This window comes from Triticum urartu, chromosome 5 (assembly GCF_003073215.2).
Source record: "Triticum urartu cultivar G1812 chromosome 5, Tu2.1, whole genome shotgun sequence".
In the NCBI taxonomy this organism is placed as follows: Eukaryota; Viridiplantae; Streptophyta; class Magnoliopsida; order Poales; family Poaceae; genus Triticum; species Triticum urartu.
This window is the reverse complement of record NC_053026.1, coordinates 130,685,634-130,706,000: the sequence shown is the minus strand read 5'-3', so window position 1 is coordinate 130,706,000 and position 20,367 is coordinate 130,685,634. Positions and strand designations below refer to the sequence as shown.

The window sequence follows — 20,367 nt, the reverse complement described above, 5'->3', positions numbered from 1 at the left end:
CATGTCATCATGTGCATTTCATTTGCATACATGTTCGTCTCATGCATCCAAGCATTTCCCCGTTGTCCGTTTTGCATCCCGGCGCTCCGTTCTCCTCCGGTGGTCATTTCTACCTCTTTTTCGTGTGTGGGGTTAAACATTTATGGATTGGACCGAGACTTGCCAAGCGACCTTGGTTTACTACCGGTAGACCGCCTATCAAGTTTCGTGCCATTTGGACTTCGTTTGATACTCCAACGGTTAACCGAGGGACCAAAAAGGCCTCGTGTGTGTTGCAGCCCAACACCCTTCCAATTTGGCCCAAAACCCACCATAACCCTCTCCATCATCTAGATCGTTCGATCACGATCGCGTGGCCGAAAACCACACCTCATTTGGACTCTCCTAGCTCCCTCTACCTATAAATATGTGGCTCTCCCCGAATTTTTCGCGCAGTCCAAACCCTAGCTTCTTCCCACTCCGCCGCCGGACATGTCCGCGCCCGCCGGACGCGTCCAGCCTCCACCTCACTCCGGCCAACCAGAGCTCACCACGTCGCCTTCCCCGCCGCCACAACCAATCGCACTACGCCACCTCAGCCGCGCCTCTCTCTCCTCTCTGCCGCGGCCCGCGCAGCCCACCGCGGGCCCGCCCGACCCGAACCCCGTCGCCCCGCGCCTATAGCTCGCCGCCGCCTAGCGCCGCCCGTCCGTGCCCGCCACCGCCATCTCTGCCTCCGCGCCACCATGTGCGCCGCTGCTCCTGCCCGGACGCCGGCGCGCGTCTCGGCAGCCGCGCCGCTCGGATCCCCCGCAGCTCACCGCGAGGAGCTCCGCCGCCGCCTCGCCAAGTCACCGGCGCCGCCCTCCGCCGTCGCCTAGCTCGCCGCCGGCCGGATCCGACCAGATCCGGGCCGGGACGGCCTCCCCGCGCCTCCCTGTGCCGCTCCTGCCTCAACTCCGGCGAAGGCCCGGCCCCGCCTCGATCTGCATGCACCCGGGTCAAAACCCTAGATTTGGAGGTGGTATTTTTCGTCCAAGTCCCAGATTCCCAGATTCAAATGCCCATGTTCATCGCATCGTAACTTTGCATCCTAGATCCGTTTTGGGCATATAGCATATCAAAATGTTCATCTCAGAGAGCATATCATTTCATCTCATTGCATCATTTTCATTTGAGTTCATTTTGATGCCCGAAATGCTGTTGGAAGAGTGCTATTTGAGTTAATTGTCAGATCTGCTGCATCAATTAGTTATTTGTCATTTTTGCCATGATTATTGTGTGCATGTTATGCCCCTGAGCTCTACATGAGTTTTGTTATATGCCATGCCATCTTTCCAGAGGTGCTTACCATGTATTTTTGTGACATGTGTGGTGACTAGCACAAGCTTGCAAAGTGGTGCATTCGTTAATGCTGATTTCAGGGACTTAGCAATTCCACTAAGTCCTTGACCTGTTTTTATCAATATGCCATATGTTCATATTGTTTCCTAGTGATCCGTGCCTTTTTTGAGGATGATCAGTAAGGATGATTTGTTAATCTTGTGGTGCTCTATCCATCCATGTCTTTGTTTGCAATTATGGAGCACCCTAGCTTGAGTCAATCAAGCTCTACTTTTGCTATTTCGTGAATCTGGGCAGATTGTCTACTTGTTAGCAATTTTGTCGAGGAAGTTGTTGTTGATCCGTGCATGCCATGTTATTGTTCTTGCCATGTCTAGCTTTTATTATGTGTATTCTTGATGGATGTATGCTTAGATTGTCATGCCTTGCTCTGTAGAGAGTGCATCGAGCTCGTAAACATGCCTACTTGATATCTGATTTGCATGCTCCGGTTTTTCACTAAGTCTGTGATCTGATTATGTTTTTGCCATGTTCACATGCTTGCAATTGTATTTTCTGATTCCTTTTTGGCTCAAGGTCACTAAGGGACTTTTGTTAAGCTCTTTTAGTAGCTCCATGCCATGCCTTGCTTTTCCATGTTAAGTTCCTGTATCATATAGTTTTCATGCTCCAAAGTGTGCTACCTGATCTGAAATTCTAGGCTTGTGTTAATTTCACTAAGTCTGAAACCTGTTTACCAATTGCACTTTTGCCATGCCTGTTTGAACCTGTTAATGGATGAATTGGCCGTAGCTCAGTGTTCATCTTTTGTTAAGCATCATGAGTGGATCCCTGCCATGTATTTTGTTGCCATGTTTGAGTGCTGTAGCATGTTTGTCTTGATGCTTTTAGATGGCTACTTGTTGTTTATCGCAGACCGGTGCCATATTTGTTTTGCTTGCCATTTCCAAACCGTGCATCCGATTCCGGTGATCTTTATATCGATTTCAACCGAAATCACCTCACCTTTCCAGTGGCACTCTTGGATTTCCAAGTTGAGGCCAGGTTCCATCATTCCTTTGCAAATCATGCATATGCATCGCATACCGCATCTCACATATCATACCATGTTCATGTGTTGGTTGTTTACTATGTTGTGTGTTTCTTTCCGGTGTTTGCTTCTTCGGGTTGGTTCTGATAACGTAGCGTTTGTGAGGACCCGTTCGTCTACGTCCGCTTGTCTTCTTCATGGACTCGTTCTTCTTCCTTGCGGGATTTCAGGCAAGATGATCATATCCTCGAAATCACTTCTATCTTTGCTTGCTAGTTGCTCGCTCTTTTGCTATGCCTATGCTGCGATACCTACCACTTGCTTACCATGCCTCCCATATTGTTGAACCAAGCCTCTAACCCACCTTGTCCTAGCAAACTGTTGTTTGGCTATGTTACCGCTTTGCTCAGCCCCTCTTATAACGTTGTTAGTTGCAGGTGAAGATTGAAGTTTGTTCCTTGTTGGAACATGGAGATGTTGTTCCTTGTTGGAACATGGTTACTTGTTGGGATATCATAATATCTCTTATTTAATTAATGCATCTATATATTTGGTAAAGGGTGGAAGGCTCGGTCTTATTCCTGGTGTTTTGTTCCACTCTTGCCGCCCTAGTTTCCGTCATATCGGTGTTATGTTCCCGGATTTTGCGTTCCTTACGCGGTTGGGTTATAATGGGAACCCCTTGACAGTTCGCCTTGAATAAAACTCCTCCAGCAAGGCCCAACATTGGTTTTACCATTCGCCACCTAGCCTTTTCTTTCCCTTGGGTTCTGCAGACTCAAGGGTCATCTTTATTTTAACCCCCCCGGGCCAGTGCTCCTCTGAGTGTTGGTCCAACTGGGCGATGTCCGAGGCTACCAGGGGCAACTCTGGGCTGGCTTACCCGACGTCTTGCTCATCCGGTGTGCCCTGAGAACGAGATATGTGCAGCTCCTATCGGGATTTGTCGTCACATCTGGGTGGCTTTGCTGGTCTTCTTTTACCATTGTCGAAATGTCTTGTAACCGGGATTCCGAGTCTGATCGGAATGTTGCTGGATTTATCGGCACATTCGGGCGGTGTTGCTGGATTTGTTTTAACTTGTCGAAGTTGTCTTGTAGAACCGGGATACCGAGTCTGATCGGAATGTCTCGGGAGAAGGTATATCCTTCGTTGACCGTGAGAGCTTGTCATGGGCTAAGTTGGGACTCCCCTGCAGGGATTTGAACTTTCGAAAGTTGTGCCCACGGTTATGGGCAGATGGGAATTTGTTAATGTCCGGTTGTAGAAAACCTGAAGTTGACCTTAATTAAAATGCATCAACCGCGTGTGTTACCGTGATGGTCTCTTTCCGGCGGAGTCCGGGAAGTGAACACGGTGTTGGAGTTATGCTTGACGTAGATTGTTCTAGGATCACTTCTTGATCATAGTTTCTCGACCGTGCTTTGCCTTCTCTTCTCACTCTCTTTTGCGTATGTTTAGCCACCATATATGCTAGTCGCTTGCTGCAGCTCCACCTCATACCTTTACCTTTCCCATAAGCTTAAATAGTCTTGATCGCGAGGGTGCGAGATTGCTGAGTCCCCGTGGCTCACAGATACTTCCAAAACCAGCTTGCAGGTGCCGATGAGTCCGTGCAGATGACGTAACCAAGCGCAGGAGGAGCTCGATGAAGATCTTGTCCTTTGTGTTGTTTCGTTCTAGTTGATCAGTAGTGGAGCCCACTTGGGATCGATCGGGGACCTTGTCGCATTTGGGGTTCTTCTTTTATTTTGGCTCCGTAGTCGGACCTTGATTGTATTTGGATGATGTAATGCTTTATTCATGTACTTGTGTGAAGTGGCGATTGTAAGCCAACTATGTATCTTTTCCCCTATTGTATTACAAGGGTTGTTTGCGAAGATTACCTCACTTGCGACATTGCTTTCAATGCGGTTATGCCTCTAAGTCGTGCTTCGACACGTGGGAGATGTAGCCGCATCGAGGGCGTTACAGGAATGGAGGGAGTATCTTTTGTTGACTCATCACTTAAACTCTGAATTTCAGTACCAAACCACACACATACCAATATATGTTGCCAAATGTTCTGAAGTCTTTTGGCTTCAACCAAAATGGAAACCTATGATTTTGCCAGAAAAAGGTAGGTGACATGGCTACAACCAAACAACGGAGACTTTCCAATATTTGGGTCATGCCCTTGGTTTGGCGATGCCAAATTTTGGCAATGCTGCATGGGGCACAAACCAAACATACCCACTATTATTCCATGTCTAGATGTAAACTGAATTTTTGATGTCTTGTTCTTTGGGTTTTGATTGTTCTCTTAACAAATAGGACGAGAATCATGCAGGCCAATGAATTTTAAAGAATCTTACCATCGCTTATCAATGTCTTTGAAAGTTGATGTTTCATGTCCAGTGTTGATTCACAGCTGCATATGGCATCCTCTCAGCATAATGGGATACAGACACCATTTTAGAACCTAACGAACATTGGAAATTTGGGATACGAACACCATTTCAAAACCTAACGAACACTGGAAATTCAGGTAATTATATATCACCAATTCTTGCCTATGCCATCCACGTATCCTCACGGACACCGGCCATTAGTGAATAATTACTTCAGCAATAGATAAATGGTACTCCCTCCGTTTTAGTTTGCAAGTCATGCGCATATACGTAGGTTGCCAATTTTATCACCGTAATATAAACTATATAACACAAAAATTATACCGTTTGAAATTAGAACATCTGAAGTTTATAATGGTATGTTTTTTGTAATATATGACTTCTATTAGGTTGGTCAAATTGACGACCTAGGGATACGCGCACGCCTTGTAAACTGAGAGAGAGGGAGTAGGTCTCTTTGCTAGACTGGGTAATATCCAATTACTTCAGCATTAAAGTAATGCTAAGAGTGTCTTCTACATAATGAAGATGTCATTTTAATTCTCTTTAGTTTGGCTTCACCGGAATATCTAACCTTTTGTCTTCAGGTGGCATTTGTGTTTCAGTAAAGTATGCGTAAGTTCTTGCTAAGATAGTGGTGATCCTGCAGTGTGGTGTCTCTATTCATCAAGCTCTGGTATTGAAGTAACTATTGTCAACTGTTGCTTTTACAGTTTGCATGTATTCTTGTGCAAACAGAGTTACCAGTGTTGCAGGTGCAAACAGAGTTATTCTTGTGCAAACCTGATTATCTACTCATGTATATCATCATTGCTACAGCTAATTGGAGCAACTACAATCAATGCATCAGCTAATTGGAACATCAAGCAAGCAATGATGATATACATCACATTGCTACATGCTATAGATTCAGCAAAGTTCAGGTTCTGTATCCAACACACTGTTGCTTCAAGCTTCAGGTTCAGGCGCCGATGACAAAGTGAACAAAACATGTATCTATAGCATGTCGGGTGTGTCTCAACTGCCACAAGATGCCGACCGTCATCAACATCACCAACACCAAACACCAACGGCGACTTGGGAGGCTGCAGACGGCAGTAGAAGCAATGCAGGCAGTGGCCTAGGGTAGTGCAAGGGGCGACTGGGTTGAGCACGGGAGGAGCTAGCAGCCAGGAACATCGGAGGCGGCAGCGGCCGGTAGCAGTGCTGGCAGCAAAAAAGAAAAGGAGTGTTGAATTCATGAATTGGCCCAAGGGGCAATGTCCATGTAAAAAATACGAACGGAAATATGTACATGTCCTTCAACTGCTTATTCAGCTGCACATTCCTGCTGTAAATTTCTTTAACATGACGTGATAGGTATCTTGCTAACTCCTCTGTTACGGACCAAATTATTCTATTTCATTGTAAAATTACATTGTGCGAACTCGACCAGTCTTCTCCAGATGGTGCAAACTTGATCATCCATGTCATAAGGATAGGGCGATGCAACCAACCCATGGCACTGGCAATGACATAACAATATATTTTCCTTTTTATTTTTGTGTAAACCAACTAATTAAATAAATTATAGCTATAGCAACATCAAAATAAACATATTTGAAAAATTATACTCATTGGTGGACTCACCACTGGTTGAAATAGAGGTCTTTACAATTGCGTTTAATGATCAATAAAAACATTTGTTGAATTGTATCCATTATTTTGATGAAAACTCCACTATTTTTAGTATTATTACATATTAAAAATAATAATTTTGTATCCTAATGAAGACGTGCGTTGCACGTACACATTTACTAGTGGAAAGATAGGAAAATGAGTGGCTGAGAGGCTTCGTCGAAGATAAGCACGAGAGATAAAGCACGAGTGGAATAATTACGTGGTGGCTACCAAGTGATGCGGGAGCGAATCTCGTGTGATCTTTGATCAGACGGCCGGGAGCCAGCGGTGCATTGTTGATCAGATGGCCCGCGAGCGACCGGCGCTAGCGTTAGCCGGCCGACCGGCCAGAAAAATCCTGCGTTTTAAGTCGTTCAATAAACTTGAAAAAAAAACTGACGGTGAGAGACCAAGCGCAGCGGCCTCTCCTCGTATAACCAGACCACCCACCACCTTCCGTCCTTCCCATTTCGGTTTGAGTTTCAAATCTCTCTGTCTCACGCGCAACGTTAGTGCCGCCCCCCTGCGAAACCCTAACCCTAGCCACCACCAGCGCGCTCCCTCCCTCGATCCTCATGTCCGATTCCGAAGCATCCCCGACGCCCGCGGCTGCGGTTGTGGCAGCGGAGGCGGCGACGGGCGAGAACTCCCCGTCTCCGGCGGTGAGCACCGGCCAGCCCATCCTCATCCTCCGATCTCAGTACCCGCGGTCTGGTTTCTGATCGTTTGCCTCGTTTTGCAGAGGAGTGAGGAGCTGCTGCCGGTGGCGGAGAAGATCTCGGTGAGGATCCCCTTTCCTCGTATTTCTTTCTGAAGTTCTCTTATATTAGCAGCATTTTTTTTAGGCTACGATGAATTGTAGGTTTCCTGAATCGCAGCATTATTTGTGTGTGTGTGTGTGTGTGACATTTGTGAGCATGAAGACGGGGAGATAGAAAAAAACAAGTGCAACTAGAACACATGTTAGCTAAGCGTTACTGGTTGGATTGCCAGCTACGAGCAGATTTGTATAGTGGTTGTAACCATGACTGTTGTAAATGCTTGCATCATCAAGTCCTAAGGAACACGACTGCATTACCAACTTGCGTCATGTTTGAGAAGTCATTACAGACATACCATAATTAGTTATTTTACTTGCATTCCTACATACTAGGTTCCTGAATTCCACCAAAGCCCAGCACTTTGAGAACAACATCCATATTCTCCACCTCATTAGTAGGGACTAGGGATACTAAACAATGGCTTCATCGTCAAAGTTACAGACCATGCTTCTAGAATTCAGAAGATTTGGAGTTCAGTGATTAAGATCAGAAAATCACGTGTTCAATCTTCAATGAAAAAAGTGATAAAAATAATGTTCAAGAACCAGTTTCATCTGAATCAATGTGTGGGGGTAACCTTCTTCTGTGTTGAGCGCTGAATCCTGGACCTTCCTATTCTAGGATTCATGGATGAACAATTCTAGTTCTGATATATAGGTATGTAGCATTTTGTCAATTTGTCAATGCGACCAATCTCATAATTGTTCAGTAAGTGGTTACCATGCTATGTTATTTTACCCATAAATTGTCCCAAGTCCCTTGTTTCTGATTATATTGAATCTATCATAGCTCTTCGATTCAGCATTGTCCTTTTGTGCTGATATGTTTATAAACAATGCTTGTATTCTAAGATTCTGAGAGAAAGAAGGAAATAAACCTTTCTGTGTTTTTGAATAACAGGAATTAAATGAATCACAGTCAGAGCTTTTGGGAAGACTTCGAGGTCTTAAGGAGGTATGCTGAAATATTGTAAAGTAGACATCTTTATTCTTCTTTTCATGCATCTTTCTTAATTTATTTAATGAATGTTTTGCTTTGTTAGATGGTTCCCATTTGTTCCATAGTAGTGTAATAACATGGTATCTGTGCGCGCAAGTTTCATCTTACCATTTGAAGGGCACACCTTAATGAGCGTGGGCTCACCAGAAATAGAAATTACATCTTTGTTGTCTTTACTTGTAATACCTAAAACATGGAGTAATATGGATATGGTTATATTTTCAGAGCAAAGCCCTTAAATGCATAATGGGCGTGTTTACATTTTGTTACAATTTGCACATTATTTCATTTCTTCACTTGGAATTGTTGTGCTTTGTTAATATAATTACCCTGTTTCCTTTTTAGGATTTGCAGAGCTGGAGAAGCAATTTAGACACCCAAGTGCAGAAATACAAAACTGTGAGTCTCTGCGCACTTCACTTGATGATATCTTCTATATCAATAATTTGTTTTTCTGAATTTACATATGTTCTCTCTTGTATCACCAGAACTACTGTATTGTATCGACACATTATTTGCAGAACGGTTGTCATATTTCAGTGATTGGATGATAGTTTGCTTTGTTTTTGGGTCTGGGTTCAATAAAACATGCAAGGGGATAATGAAGGATGATAGTTCCTTTGGTCAGAAAGTTTCTACATGTGTCCATACTTCCAAACAATACAACCTTCCTTGAACGAATGCAAACTAACTGTGAGCTAGCACTTGTGCTGCAGCACTCCTTGCATTTGAATACCAACTTATTTATCATTCTATGTCTTGCAGGAAATCTCCGATATCAAAACTGCACTTAATAGTGAAATAGACCAGCTGAAATCAGTAAGGACGTGTCCCAATATTCTGTAAAAAGGTTTTAACTATTAATCTCTTATTTTGGTACCGTTGGCTAACTGCTTTATCTCCTTTGCCCATACCAGGATTTCCAAGAACTGAGGACCACCCTTAAGAAGCAACAGGAAGATGTGACTATTAGCTTGAAGAATTTGGGGGTGATTACCTTTTTTACATTCATGATGGTGTAAAGCATTGCTGTCTACCTTTTTTGTTCAATGTCTGCTTCATTTTCCTTTAGCTAGAAGATGCTACCGAAACTGATGGGAACAAAGGAACTGGAGAGGAAAATACAAGTGAGGGTGCATTAGCAACTGGAGAGGAAAATACAAGTGAGGGTGCATTAGCAAACATGGGGGACCTGAAAGTAAGTGTATTTCTGGTTTAATATACCTGCTCTTTTTTTTGCGGGTGGTTTAGTATACCTGCTCAAACATTAACTATCCTGTCAATATATTTTCGGATGGGTAATTGCCTATTTTACATTCGATGATGGTGTAAAGCATTGCTGTCTACCTTTTTTGTTCAATGTCTGCTTCATTTTCTTTCAGCTAGAAGATTCTACCGAAACTGATGGGAACAAAGGAAGTGTGGAGGAAAATACAAGTGAGGGTGCATTAGCAAACATGGGGGACCTGAAAGTAAGTATATTTCTGGTTTAGTATACCTGCTCAAACATTAACTATCCTGTCAATATATTTTCGGATGTATAACTTATTGCAACCATACGGTATTAATTACTTGTGTTCTTATAATGATTAGTTTGAGCAATTCATGGATACATAGGTAGTTGCAACCATATATGATAAGCACTTGTCTTATTAATGGTTATAGTAGCACTTCATTAAATTTTGTGAAACGGTTTCTTAACCTGTGCCCCTTCCCCTCTTTTCTCAGTTGGAGGATAATCCAGAAAATAATGATGAAGGCAGTGGGGTTGAGGAGGAAAAGAATGTGAGTATTTACCTATTACACGGCTAGCGGCTAAGGCAGACTGGCAATGATTGATTTTGTACCTCTTGTTGAATTACAGAACCTGCCCATGTTTCTGAACAATCAAGAATGTTGAGAACTGTAAATCCAAATCCTGAAATTTAGCATGACATCTTCTCCTAACGTAGCTTGATCTTTTTAGAGGATTCACAACTAGTTCTCTTTTGAAATCATTGTGCATGTGCTAAGTAGGTATGTTAACACTAGTACCAGGAAAACAAGTAGATATAAGTGACAGTATGGTGGAATCATACATGCTCAGATGATTGTCTAGTAATTACTTCGCCTGACCTTTTCCATTCTTGATTGCAGCAGGAGGCCCCTGAAGAAGATGGCATGGCGGGCATAGAAGGTACGAAGACGGAAGATGACATGGTGGGCATAGAAGGTACCAAGACGGAAGATGACACGGCGGGCATAGAAGGTACCAAGACGGAAGATGACACGGCGGGCATAGAAGGTACCAAGACGGAAGATGACACGGCGGGCAAAGAAGATACCAAGACGGAAGATGACATGGCGGGCATAGAAGGTACGAAGACGGAAGATGACATGGCGGGCATAGAAGGTACCAAGACGGAAGATGACACGGCGGGCATAGAAGGTACCAAGACGGAAGATGACACGGCGGGCATAGAAGGTACCAAGACGGAAGATGACACGGTGGGTATAGAAGGTACCAAGACGGAGTAGAAACTTAAAGAGCAGTGGTAGATCGGTTCCTCTACAAGGGACGGCCCATGCTCTGTGTGATCATCTGGTCGTGTAGCGTGGTCTTTCTCGAACGCTGCTGCAACGAGTGGGCTCCAGCACTCGGGAATTGTTGCAACCTCTTTAACTACCTTATTAATGTAAGAGTGTCCGCATGAAAATTTCACCGTTTTTGCTTGAGCTGGGTTGTTTTGCTGACATGGGAACATGAGTGTTGGCATGGAAGAAACTTCTGTAGAGATGTTTTTCTTAACCGTCAGCTTGCATATGTTCATGCATTATTCTTTTTAGAAACATCTTCATGCATTATGAAACTGATATGACTATATGAACGGGGAGGTACATCACTGAACTGTGTTTTTTTTTTCTGTTGGGTGGTCGGTGGATACGCTGAGTACAAATATGTGCACAAACCGCCGGAATCCTATGATGCAGGTGTTTTTTTTTTTTGCGAGCCCTGTTGAATTTGTGCGAATGGATTCGCTGTAGGAATGCTTAGACCATACGACACCACGTTTGTTGTCCTGGTTATTGTGGTATTACTGAGGCCGCGCTGCCTGTACATTTATATACTTAGAGCATCTTCAATAGAAGATGGAAATTTAAAGATGTAAAACAGGAGAGGTGAAAATTTACATATTCAAAAAGTGTTTTTTACATCTCCAAAAAAGCGGCAACTTCAACGAATGATGTAAATTGATGATATAAAAGTGTAACTCCAATAGATGATGTAAATGAAGATGTAAAAACTAGAATTGAGACGGCTGAGCGACGGCAGTCATAACGCGGCGTTTGAACCGGGCCGCAGCCGTGGGACAAAAGCTGTGCGGTGGGGCGGCAATGGCTGATGAGCGGCAGCGACAACGAAAACGGCGGCAGAAACGAACCAGGCGCCGGCAGTGGAGCGGCACAAAATACGGTCGATTCGCAGCATGCGGGCGGCGCGGTGATGGATGGGTGGATGCTTGGCGGTTGGGTGGTGGCTGCGGCGACGGCAGAAACAGCGGCGGGGACGAACCGGACGGCGGCGGTGGAGAAAACGCTCAAAAACAGCACTGTCTGTCCCTGTCCTATCAGATAACCACGGTTCTTACAAGGTGTCAGATAGACAGCCACGGTTTTTACAAGGTGGAGAACCTGCACACGCACGACTTTGAAAAAACCTGCACACACACACACATGGGACACGCACAACTGACCGACGGAACTCTCCCCTCAGAAAAAAAGACCGACGGAACTCAAAGGCAACCCGTCGGGGCAGCGGAGCGGGCCAGGTCCAGCGGCACAGCAAAACTGCGCGCCCCGTCCATCCCAGCCATCCACTGCTAGCATCAGTCTATCACCTCTGCTCCTCCGTTTCGTTTCCAGATAAGGCTATATATCCCCAGCGACCCCTCCGCCTCCTCCTCAGCCTCCCTCCCTCTCCTCACGACGGCCACCGCGGGAGCTCGCCGTCGCCCCGACGAGGTAACGCCGTGTTCCCGCCCGTGCCGCCCCTGTCCCGCGTAGCTAGCTCGTCGGCGACCCTAATGCGGCCAGCGCCGTCGTCCATGCCTCTCGTCTCCCTCCCGCCCTTGCTCTACCCTCTTAAGCATCTCCTTTGCCATCGCTTGCGCGGGACGTGTTTGTGGGTATGCCTGCGCCGACTGCCGACGGTCGTCTTGTTTCGGAGCACTACAGCCCGTTCTCCCACCCTGTAAAGCGATAAATTGTAGGGTGGTACTCGCTGTGTACGTAGGCACTGGAATGCTGGACAGGAAGCATATTCAGAATCCAGTGCAATAGTTGCTCCCCCAAAATTTTGCTGGGTCAGAGACTGCCTACGCATGCATGTTTGCACTTCTCAAGTGATGCTCTTTCACAGCATCTCTTATCATGTATTGCTCTTTGTTCGTCAGATTATTTTGCTCTTCTTGCGTGGTGCTGAAACGAGTCTCTGTCCTCGTGCAGGGTTCTCAAGGAATCAAGATTCTGATACAGCTCCCCTGAATTCAGCATGACGCCGGTGGTTCATTGCTCTGTTGGCACCATCAGCCTGTTCCACATAGGCAGTTTCAGGCCCAGCCGAGAAATCCAGATAAGAAGGTTCCGTGGTTCTGAGAGGTATTCAAGAGTCACATCGCCCTCGCGCCATGGGCTGCTGCAGCCACAGACACCATTCCACTTGATCAGCATGTACAAAAGGAGCTGGTCCTCTGCTAACAACAGGCTAAGGACCTTGTCGGCAGCAGCTGTTGGGACCGATGTCACGGTGGAGGGTTCGTCATCTCCGGCAGGAGAAACTTCCGATGCCGCACCTGCCGCTGCTGAAACTACTGGGCAGGCTGTGGCTAGCAAGAGCCCGGCTTCCTCCCCTCCCAAGTTAGGTCGCAACCCACGTAAGAGCGAGATGCCGCCGTTGAAGGATGGTGATCTAGTTCCTGGTGCATCCTTTACCGGGAAAGTCAGGTCTATCAAGCCATTTGGAGTCTTTGTCGACATTGGAGCATTCACCGAAGGCCTTGTTCATATCTCCAGAGTAAGTGACGGTTTTGTCGAAGATATATCTACCCTCTTCACTGTTGGGCAAGAGGTGTCAGTGAAATTAGTGGAAGTAAATAAAGAAACAAGGCGCATCTCCTTGACAATGCGGACCGGTGGAGATTATGTCAAGGAAGCACCTACGGCTCCAAGCGGTGGGAGGAGCCCAACTGCAGCTGCGCCTAGAAGCTCACCAAGGCAAACAAAGGATTTCAAGAAGATAGACGAGGCAAAGTATACACGAGGACAATCTCTGACTGGCACTGTGAAAAATTCGACAAGAACAGGGTCATTTGTGACACTGCCTGATGGAGAAGAAGGATTCCTCCCAAGGGAAGAGGAAGCAGCGGCACTGTTTACCCTTATCGGGCATTCCGCACTGGAGGTTGGTCAAGAGGTAACGGTGAAAGTGTTGAATGTAGCACGAGGCCAGGTCACATTGACGATGAAGGGGGGAGAAGATGATGACGACGAGTTGTCGTCGTTAAACACCAACCTGAAGCAGGGATGGTCCAGAGGGACCAACGCTTTCGAGTTAGCTTTCCGTAGGAGCAAGGAAATCTCTGCATTCTTGGACCAGAGGGAAAAGGTTACGGCTCCAGAAGTGAAAACAGAAGTTGAGACTGAGACTTCAGTTTCAACTTCTGGGGTTGAAAGCACCGTTGACGACAAGCTCGTTGAGCCTCCTACTGAAATTGAAAGCAAAGAGGATAGTTCTTTAACAGAAGCTGTCACTGGCGTCGTTGAGCCTCCTACAGTTTCTGTTACTGAAGTTGAAAGCAAAGAGGAGGACAGCGCTTCAACAGAAGCTGTCACTGGCGCCGTTGAGCCTCCTACAGTTTCTGCTACTGAAGTTGAAAGCAAAGAGGAGGACAGCCCTTCAACAGAAGCTGTCACTGGCGCCGTTGAGGAAATCACTCCTCTTGATAAGGTTGAGGAGCCAGAAGAATCAGTGCCGGAGGTTCCTGCAACTGCAAGTAGCGAGCCTGCTGTGGTAACTGAGGAAGTAGCAGCCTCGGATGAGAAAACCACAGAGGTTTCTGCTGCTGGAGCTGCAGAAGCAAGCACAACCACAGGTCAGCAGTAATTTTGTCGACAAGATCTTATCTGCAAAAGGCCCTGACATGTAGTAATTTGATCAGTCACATCCTGTCTGCGAAAGGCTCTTCAAGCAACTCTACCTAATTAGGAAGAGTATTAGGATAGATTGCATGTAAACTGTTCAAGCAACTCCTTTTGCCAGTTCTTTTTACATTTCTTCTTGTGGTATTGTTCCTTACTTTGGTAAATGACGCAAGAATCAATGCACTTAATTTTGTTTCCTCGCTGGCTCAAAGGTTTGAGTTGGTCGGATAAGCCTCAACATGTACAATCCAGATATCACCTCATCCGCCACTGTACAGTTTTGAACTATGGAGGATAAGCCTCAACATGATACTTTGGTTTGGCTTCAGTTTTTGGAACATCGCATTAGGATGCTTTCTTCCTCTTCATTTGCATAGCTTCGGTCTGATTTTTGTTTTGTTTCATGTGGCAACTACACATTTTCCTACAAATTTGTTGACAGCACTGAAAGTTTTAAGTTTTTTGTTTAATATATGGCATAAAGAGATTTCTCTATGACGTGTAACTGTGTCCCGTAAATGCATTTAGAAAGTGATTGCCCGATGCAAATTTTGATTTTCAAATATCAATCAGAACTTATTATAAAATGCGACACCAGTTGATGGTCCTAAAGCTTTTATGGATGCAGTGTAAGTTAACAGGTGCACTAATTCTTCTAATTAACACCTCCATTATTTGCAATTTCATTTTAAAAAACATACCTGTCCCTGCATTTTCTGCAGCACAGTTCACTGCATATTGTACTTTATTGATGAACTGTTGTTAGGGCAGCAGAAGAAAGATTTTGATGTTCTTTTCTGCATCTGTGCAGCAACTATTTCTCCTGCTCTTGTCAAGCAGTTGCGTGACGCAACTGGAGCAGGCATGATGGACTGCAAAAAGGCTCTTGCTGAATCGAGTGGTGACATTGATAAAGCTCAAGAATTCCTCCGGAAGAAAGGGCTGGCTGCTGCTGACAAGAGGGCTGGAAGAGCCACTGCAGAGGGAAGAATTGGTTCTTACATACATGACAGCAGAATCGGTATCCTTATTGAATTGAACTGTGAGACTGACTTTGTATCACGAGGTGATGTCTTTAAGGAGTTGGTCGATGATCTTGCCATGCAAGCTGCTGCTTGCCCTCAAGTAAATTACATTTCCATTGACGATGTCCCTGAGGAGGTTGTGAAGAAGGAGACAGAGTTGGAGATGCAGAGGGAGGACTTGCTGTCGAAGCCTGAGCAGATCCGCGCTAAGATTGTCGAGGGCCGAGTAAAGAAGAGGCTTGGAGAATTTGCATTGCTTGAACAACCATTCATCAAGAATGACAAGGTCACAACGGGTGAATGGGTGAAGCAAACTATTGCTACAATTGGAGAGAACATGAAGGTGAGGAGGTTTGTTCGGTACAACCTGGGAGAAGGGTTGGAGAAAAAAAGCCAGGATTTTGCTGCTGAAGTTGCAGCCCAGACAGCCGCGAAGCCACCACCAGCTGCTCCTCTGAAGGATGACAAGCCTGAGGAATCGGTTGAAGCTGCAGAGAAGTAATCTTCCTCTCAGAATCTCATGTTGCTCATATGTGCTGTTTATGTTTCTTGGGGTGTGCATAATATGTGCACCAGAATGTTTTTACTGTCTTGGCATTTCTAACTTCTAATTGCATAGATCATTTCCCCTAAAGTCAACACTCAATATAACTTGACATACCTATGTTTCCAGGAAACCAGCTGTGGCAATTTCAGCTGCATTGGTAAAGCAACTCCGAGATGAAACTGGCGCTGGTATGATGGACTGCAAGAAAGCGCTGGCTGAGACTGGGGGTGACCTTCAGGGGGCTCAGGAGTTCCTCAGGAAAAAGGGCCTCTCGTCTGCAGACAAGAAGTCTTCTCGCCTGACCGCTGAAGGCCTGATTGGCTCGTACATCCACGACAACCGTATAGGGTGCATGATTGAAATCAACTCTGAGACCGACTTTGTGGCTCGCAATGAGAAATTCAAGGAGCTGGTGAATGACCTCGCAATGCAAGTGGTGGCATGCCCACAGGTTGAATATGTCTCAATGGAGGACATACCAGAGAGTGTTGTCAGCAAGGAGAAGGAGATTGAGATGCAGAGGGAGGACCTGCAGTCGAAACCCGAAAACATCAGGGAGAAGATCGTGGAAGGGCGGATATCAAAGAGGCTCGGAGTGATGGCCCTCCTGGAGCAGCCCTTCATCAAGGATGACAGCAAGACGGTGAAGGATCTTGTTAAGGAGACGATCGCCGGCCTGGGGGAGAACATCAAGGTACGGAGGTTTGTCAGGTATACCCTCGGCGAGAACTGATAAATGAGACAGTGACCTCCGCTACAATCCATGGCATCAGGAGCCGGGCACATTTTGATTCATCGTGGTGCATAGCTGCTGCTAGTTTGTACTGAGTTCCATGTATTATTTTGTATCACTTGTTACCATTGTTCCTGGTTACAAACAACACACTTTTTTGCACACCTTCAATGTAGATGACAGGAGAGATCAATATATTGTCCATGAAAGGATACGGCAAATTAAATTGGTTTCTGGTTCCATGTTTTACTTCAGAGTTTTTGCTTTAGCCAGAAGAATTGATTTTACACTTTTTATCCCTGGTGGTACTATATGAAAACATAGGTCGAAATGTCTTTCACTTATTAGTACAAGACAGATGAACATACTGCAATTGCAGATTACATGTGAAAAATAGTACAAGGGCTTATGATGTGTGCCCAGTTGCTCAAAAACTATGACAATTGGTACTCATGATTAATGTTACAGTGTGGTCTACACAGGCTCAACAGTATCCCTAAGATTTACAGGCTACAAACAAGATGTTTCACTACATGTTCATGTGAGTTACAGGAGCTTCCACATCCAGCGCAATTCAAACAGCCCGCATGCTCTCCCGCTCGACGTTAAAATCCAAACCATCAATCCAATCTAGCAGCTCGGGGAGAAGATTGCCCACCAAGAGACACGGAAGCTAGAGATGATGCCCAGACTCTCATGTTTATGGCTCCAACCATGAGCCTCCATTTGCTCCACATCTTCCTTACATCCACCGCATGGGGCACACATTCGAGCAGCTGGGTCAATTTGGCAAGGACTCCAAAGTTGGCATGCCGGAAGTATTGGGCCCACAAGCCTTTGATGCAGGCGAAGAACTTTGGGAAGAAGAACAAGAATATCCTCAGGCAAATAAAGAGGATGCTGAATGCTAGGTAGGGCTCGCTCTTCACTGATTCGCTGACTGAACCACTCCAAAGCTTCGCATACTGTGTGCTTCTTTCGGTTGTGTTCCCCTTCCGTGGACCAAGATATGCAACTGGTTCTTGTCCTGCATCGAACAGAGTCTCTGTTAAGACAGAACAAGAGTACCACCACATACTTCCTATTTTTCTATGAATTTAGTAACATTATCGAAGTGTGACGAGCTAATGCTAGTGCAGTATCTAATCTAACAATCATACTGGTTAGGTTATAGTAAAATAATGGCAATTACATCTGTGCATATTTAACATACATATAATTGTATTGCCATTTCTCCTCCAGAGAATTACTGTTGCCATCTTATCCATAGAACTACTATTCCCGTCTTTCCAGTTGTGCCAATAGAGCACAGGCTGTTTGGACAGTAAGATGATTAATATTTCATACTAAAACAGTGGCGTACCACTGTACCCATAATTTGCTAATCACATAAGGATATCAGGTGGGTTACAACTCAGTAAATGCACAATGAGCATTGAGAAACCTACCAGTAACAGCAGAGTAGAAGTTGACCAGTGAGTTGAGATCTTTGGCAACAAGAGGCCAAAATGCATATGACTCATGTGCTATTAGTATAGAAGGAAGGCTGCGGACACCATATCTTGATAAAACTCTGCAAATCATAAGGAGGTATTAGTTAAGGCCGTCGGTCATATTAATGGGCAAGGATGACAGGAACACCACTACGCATAACGGTCTTACGTTGGCATCACGTTGGACTGTTCTACAGCCAAGTGCTTAATATGTGGATACATTGAGCTAAGATCGTCGAAGATTGGTCTCATTCTATGAGAGAAAGGGCACCATGATGCATAGAAGAGGACAGCAGTGTACTCCTTTCCACCCAACTCTCTGATAAGTTCCTCCCCATTAACCTGCAAAGTTTTTCAAGGTGAGGTTAATATTAAGCACGGCACGGACCAAAGGACTCACACCTCATAAGAGGATGATTTTCAGTCTATTTGCTAATTATCCACACTACAGCAAATTGACTAGAGAGCAGAGACTATAGGGAACTGCTATGACATAACCATCATATTACCGCCGTTTCATTGGCAGGCAATCCATTGAGGCATTTAAACCTCTTAGAAAAGTGAATCCAAATGCAGGCATCCCAAACGCTCAATGGTAACTTATACGTTCTGATTCACTACTACATGAAATTTTATTTTACTTGCAGAATGAACTGACAAGAACTGGTGTCATAAGCACAATAAGTTGCGGAAATGAGGACACTGATCCGCTCAATGACACCGAAACAACACACGGAATCTAGCTGAATTGCCCCTAAATTGGCATCTTGAAAAGCTTGAACCGATGAAAGATGCCAACGCATTCCAAATAAATTTATTTTCGAGCGCAATATTTGTGGAAAACAAAAGATGATTTGATGCAGGATAAGAGCCAGACTAGCCACCCAACTGAACCTTCATACTCCTGCGTTGACTAATACCCAATCAGCTTGCACAAAAATAAATAAAACAAGAACGGTTTATTTCGCCCCGAATGAAATTGAAGGGAAATCGCCTAACCAAATCAAAACTATAGAACAGAATCCCATCATGATAAACGTCAACTTTTTCCCCCAAGAATTGCAAAGTGAATTCGCTCAATTTACTTCTGAAACCTGTAAAAAAACAAAACTAACTTGGTGGCACCTAAATAGCATCAAGATTTAGGAACCGGACATTAAATTGTGTGACATACGAATCGAGGGGCGAACCCGAATTCACGAGAGAAAGAGATCGATGAAGAACCGTACGAACGAATCTCCGGATTCATCCACACAATAAATGCACAGGCACACCCAAAAAAAGCAAACAATTTGTAGCCAACCAATCCAGCTCGGAGCTATGGTTGAGATACGCACCTCCTCGGCCGGGTGCCCCTCCGTCGCGGTGCAGCAGGTTCGCCGGAGCCCCTGGAGGAACGGCGGCGGCCTCTCCTCCGGCCTTCGGCACCGACCAGAGTGTGCCGCCGCGAGCGGGTACGCGTGCACCTGGGACGGCACGGGGAGCTGGAGGAGCACAAGGAGGAGGAGAGGGGCGGCGAGGAGGCGGCCGGCCATGGCGAGAGGGGGGAGGAGAGGAGTGGGAGGAGGACGCGTCGTGAGATTTCTTGGTTGTTTTTGGAGGTCAGCTTTGTCACCAGAAAGAAAATGTGAATGTAACAAATTTGGAGGGTGTTTCCGGACAAGAGCAGATTCTCGGAGGGCAGGAATGGAAAACCTGGTACTAGTAGTGTGTACTAGTAGTTGGGATTGGAGTTGGAAAGCGTAGTTTAGCCCTAACCGGTTTATTTAACTCGCGTTGCTGTTGTTTATTTATTTTGTTGCCTGAATTGGTTTTCTCAGCTTTGGTGGATTTGCCTCACACTTTCCCTTCATCTTTCCTTTTCCCTGCCAGGTCAACGCTGAGATCATCGATAACACGTTTGACCTAGACTAAGCATTGCACGAAGCATGAACTAGGTGGCTGACTAGCGGAGCATGGGAGGCGAGAATTCAAGCGGTATGCCAGTGCAAAGAGGACGTGAATGCTTTTGCAGCATTATTCTCTAAAAATTATCAAGAATGTGCAAATTAGGATGAGTCACATATAAATGTCAACTAAGGAACTCTAATCTCTCTAATGTCGCTCATCTGCGATTTCTATAGACTTAGAACCACACACAAGAGTTTGCACGAACGCGCGTGCGCGC

The 20,367-nt window shown here is 45.4% G+C and overlaps 3 protein-coding genes across 3 annotated transcripts; 2 read left to right on the top strand and 1 right to left on the bottom strand.

The window, feature by feature from the left end:
- The first annotated feature begins 6,835 nt into the window (after positions 1-6,835).
- LOC125508177 (spore wall protein 2-like) lies at positions 6,836-10,739 on the top strand. Its single transcript, XM_048672784.1, has 11 exons — positions 6,836-7,064; positions 7,145-7,183; positions 8,124-8,177; positions 8,568-8,621; positions 8,988-9,041; positions 9,140-9,211; positions 9,295-9,355; positions 9,392-9,420; positions 9,605-9,694; positions 9,951-10,007; positions 10,359-10,739. Exons 1-11 carry the CDS (start codon positions 6,978-6,980, stop codon positions 10,737-10,739), a joined length of 978 nt encoding a protein of 325 aa, XP_048528741.1. The 5' UTR covers positions 6,836-6,977.
- Positions 10,740-11,994: 1,255 nt separating this feature from the next.
- Positions 11,995-16,956, top strand: LOC125508176 (polyprotein of EF-Ts, chloroplastic). Its single transcript, XM_048672783.1, has 4 exons — positions 11,995-12,224; positions 12,708-14,353; positions 15,214-15,925; positions 16,101-16,956. Exons 2-4 carry the CDS (start codon positions 12,754-12,756, stop codon positions 16,705-16,707), a joined length of 2,919 nt encoding a protein of 972 aa, XP_048528740.1. The 5' UTR covers positions 11,995-12,224; positions 12,708-12,753; the 3' UTR covers positions 16,708-16,956.
- A 72-nt stretch (positions 16,957-17,028) lies between these two features.
- On the bottom strand, positions 17,029-19,851 carry LOC125508178 (5'-adenylylsulfate reductase-like 6). Its single transcript, XM_048672785.1, has 4 exons — positions 19,538-19,851; positions 18,370-18,542; positions 18,156-18,280; positions 17,029-17,734 (listed from the first exon to the last, which is right to left on the bottom strand). Exons 1-4 carry the CDS (start codon positions 19,733-19,735, stop codon positions 17,328-17,330), a joined length of 903 nt encoding a protein of 300 aa, XP_048528742.1. The 5' UTR covers positions 19,736-19,851; the 3' UTR covers positions 17,029-17,327.
- Positions 19,852-20,367: the final 516 nt, after the last annotated feature.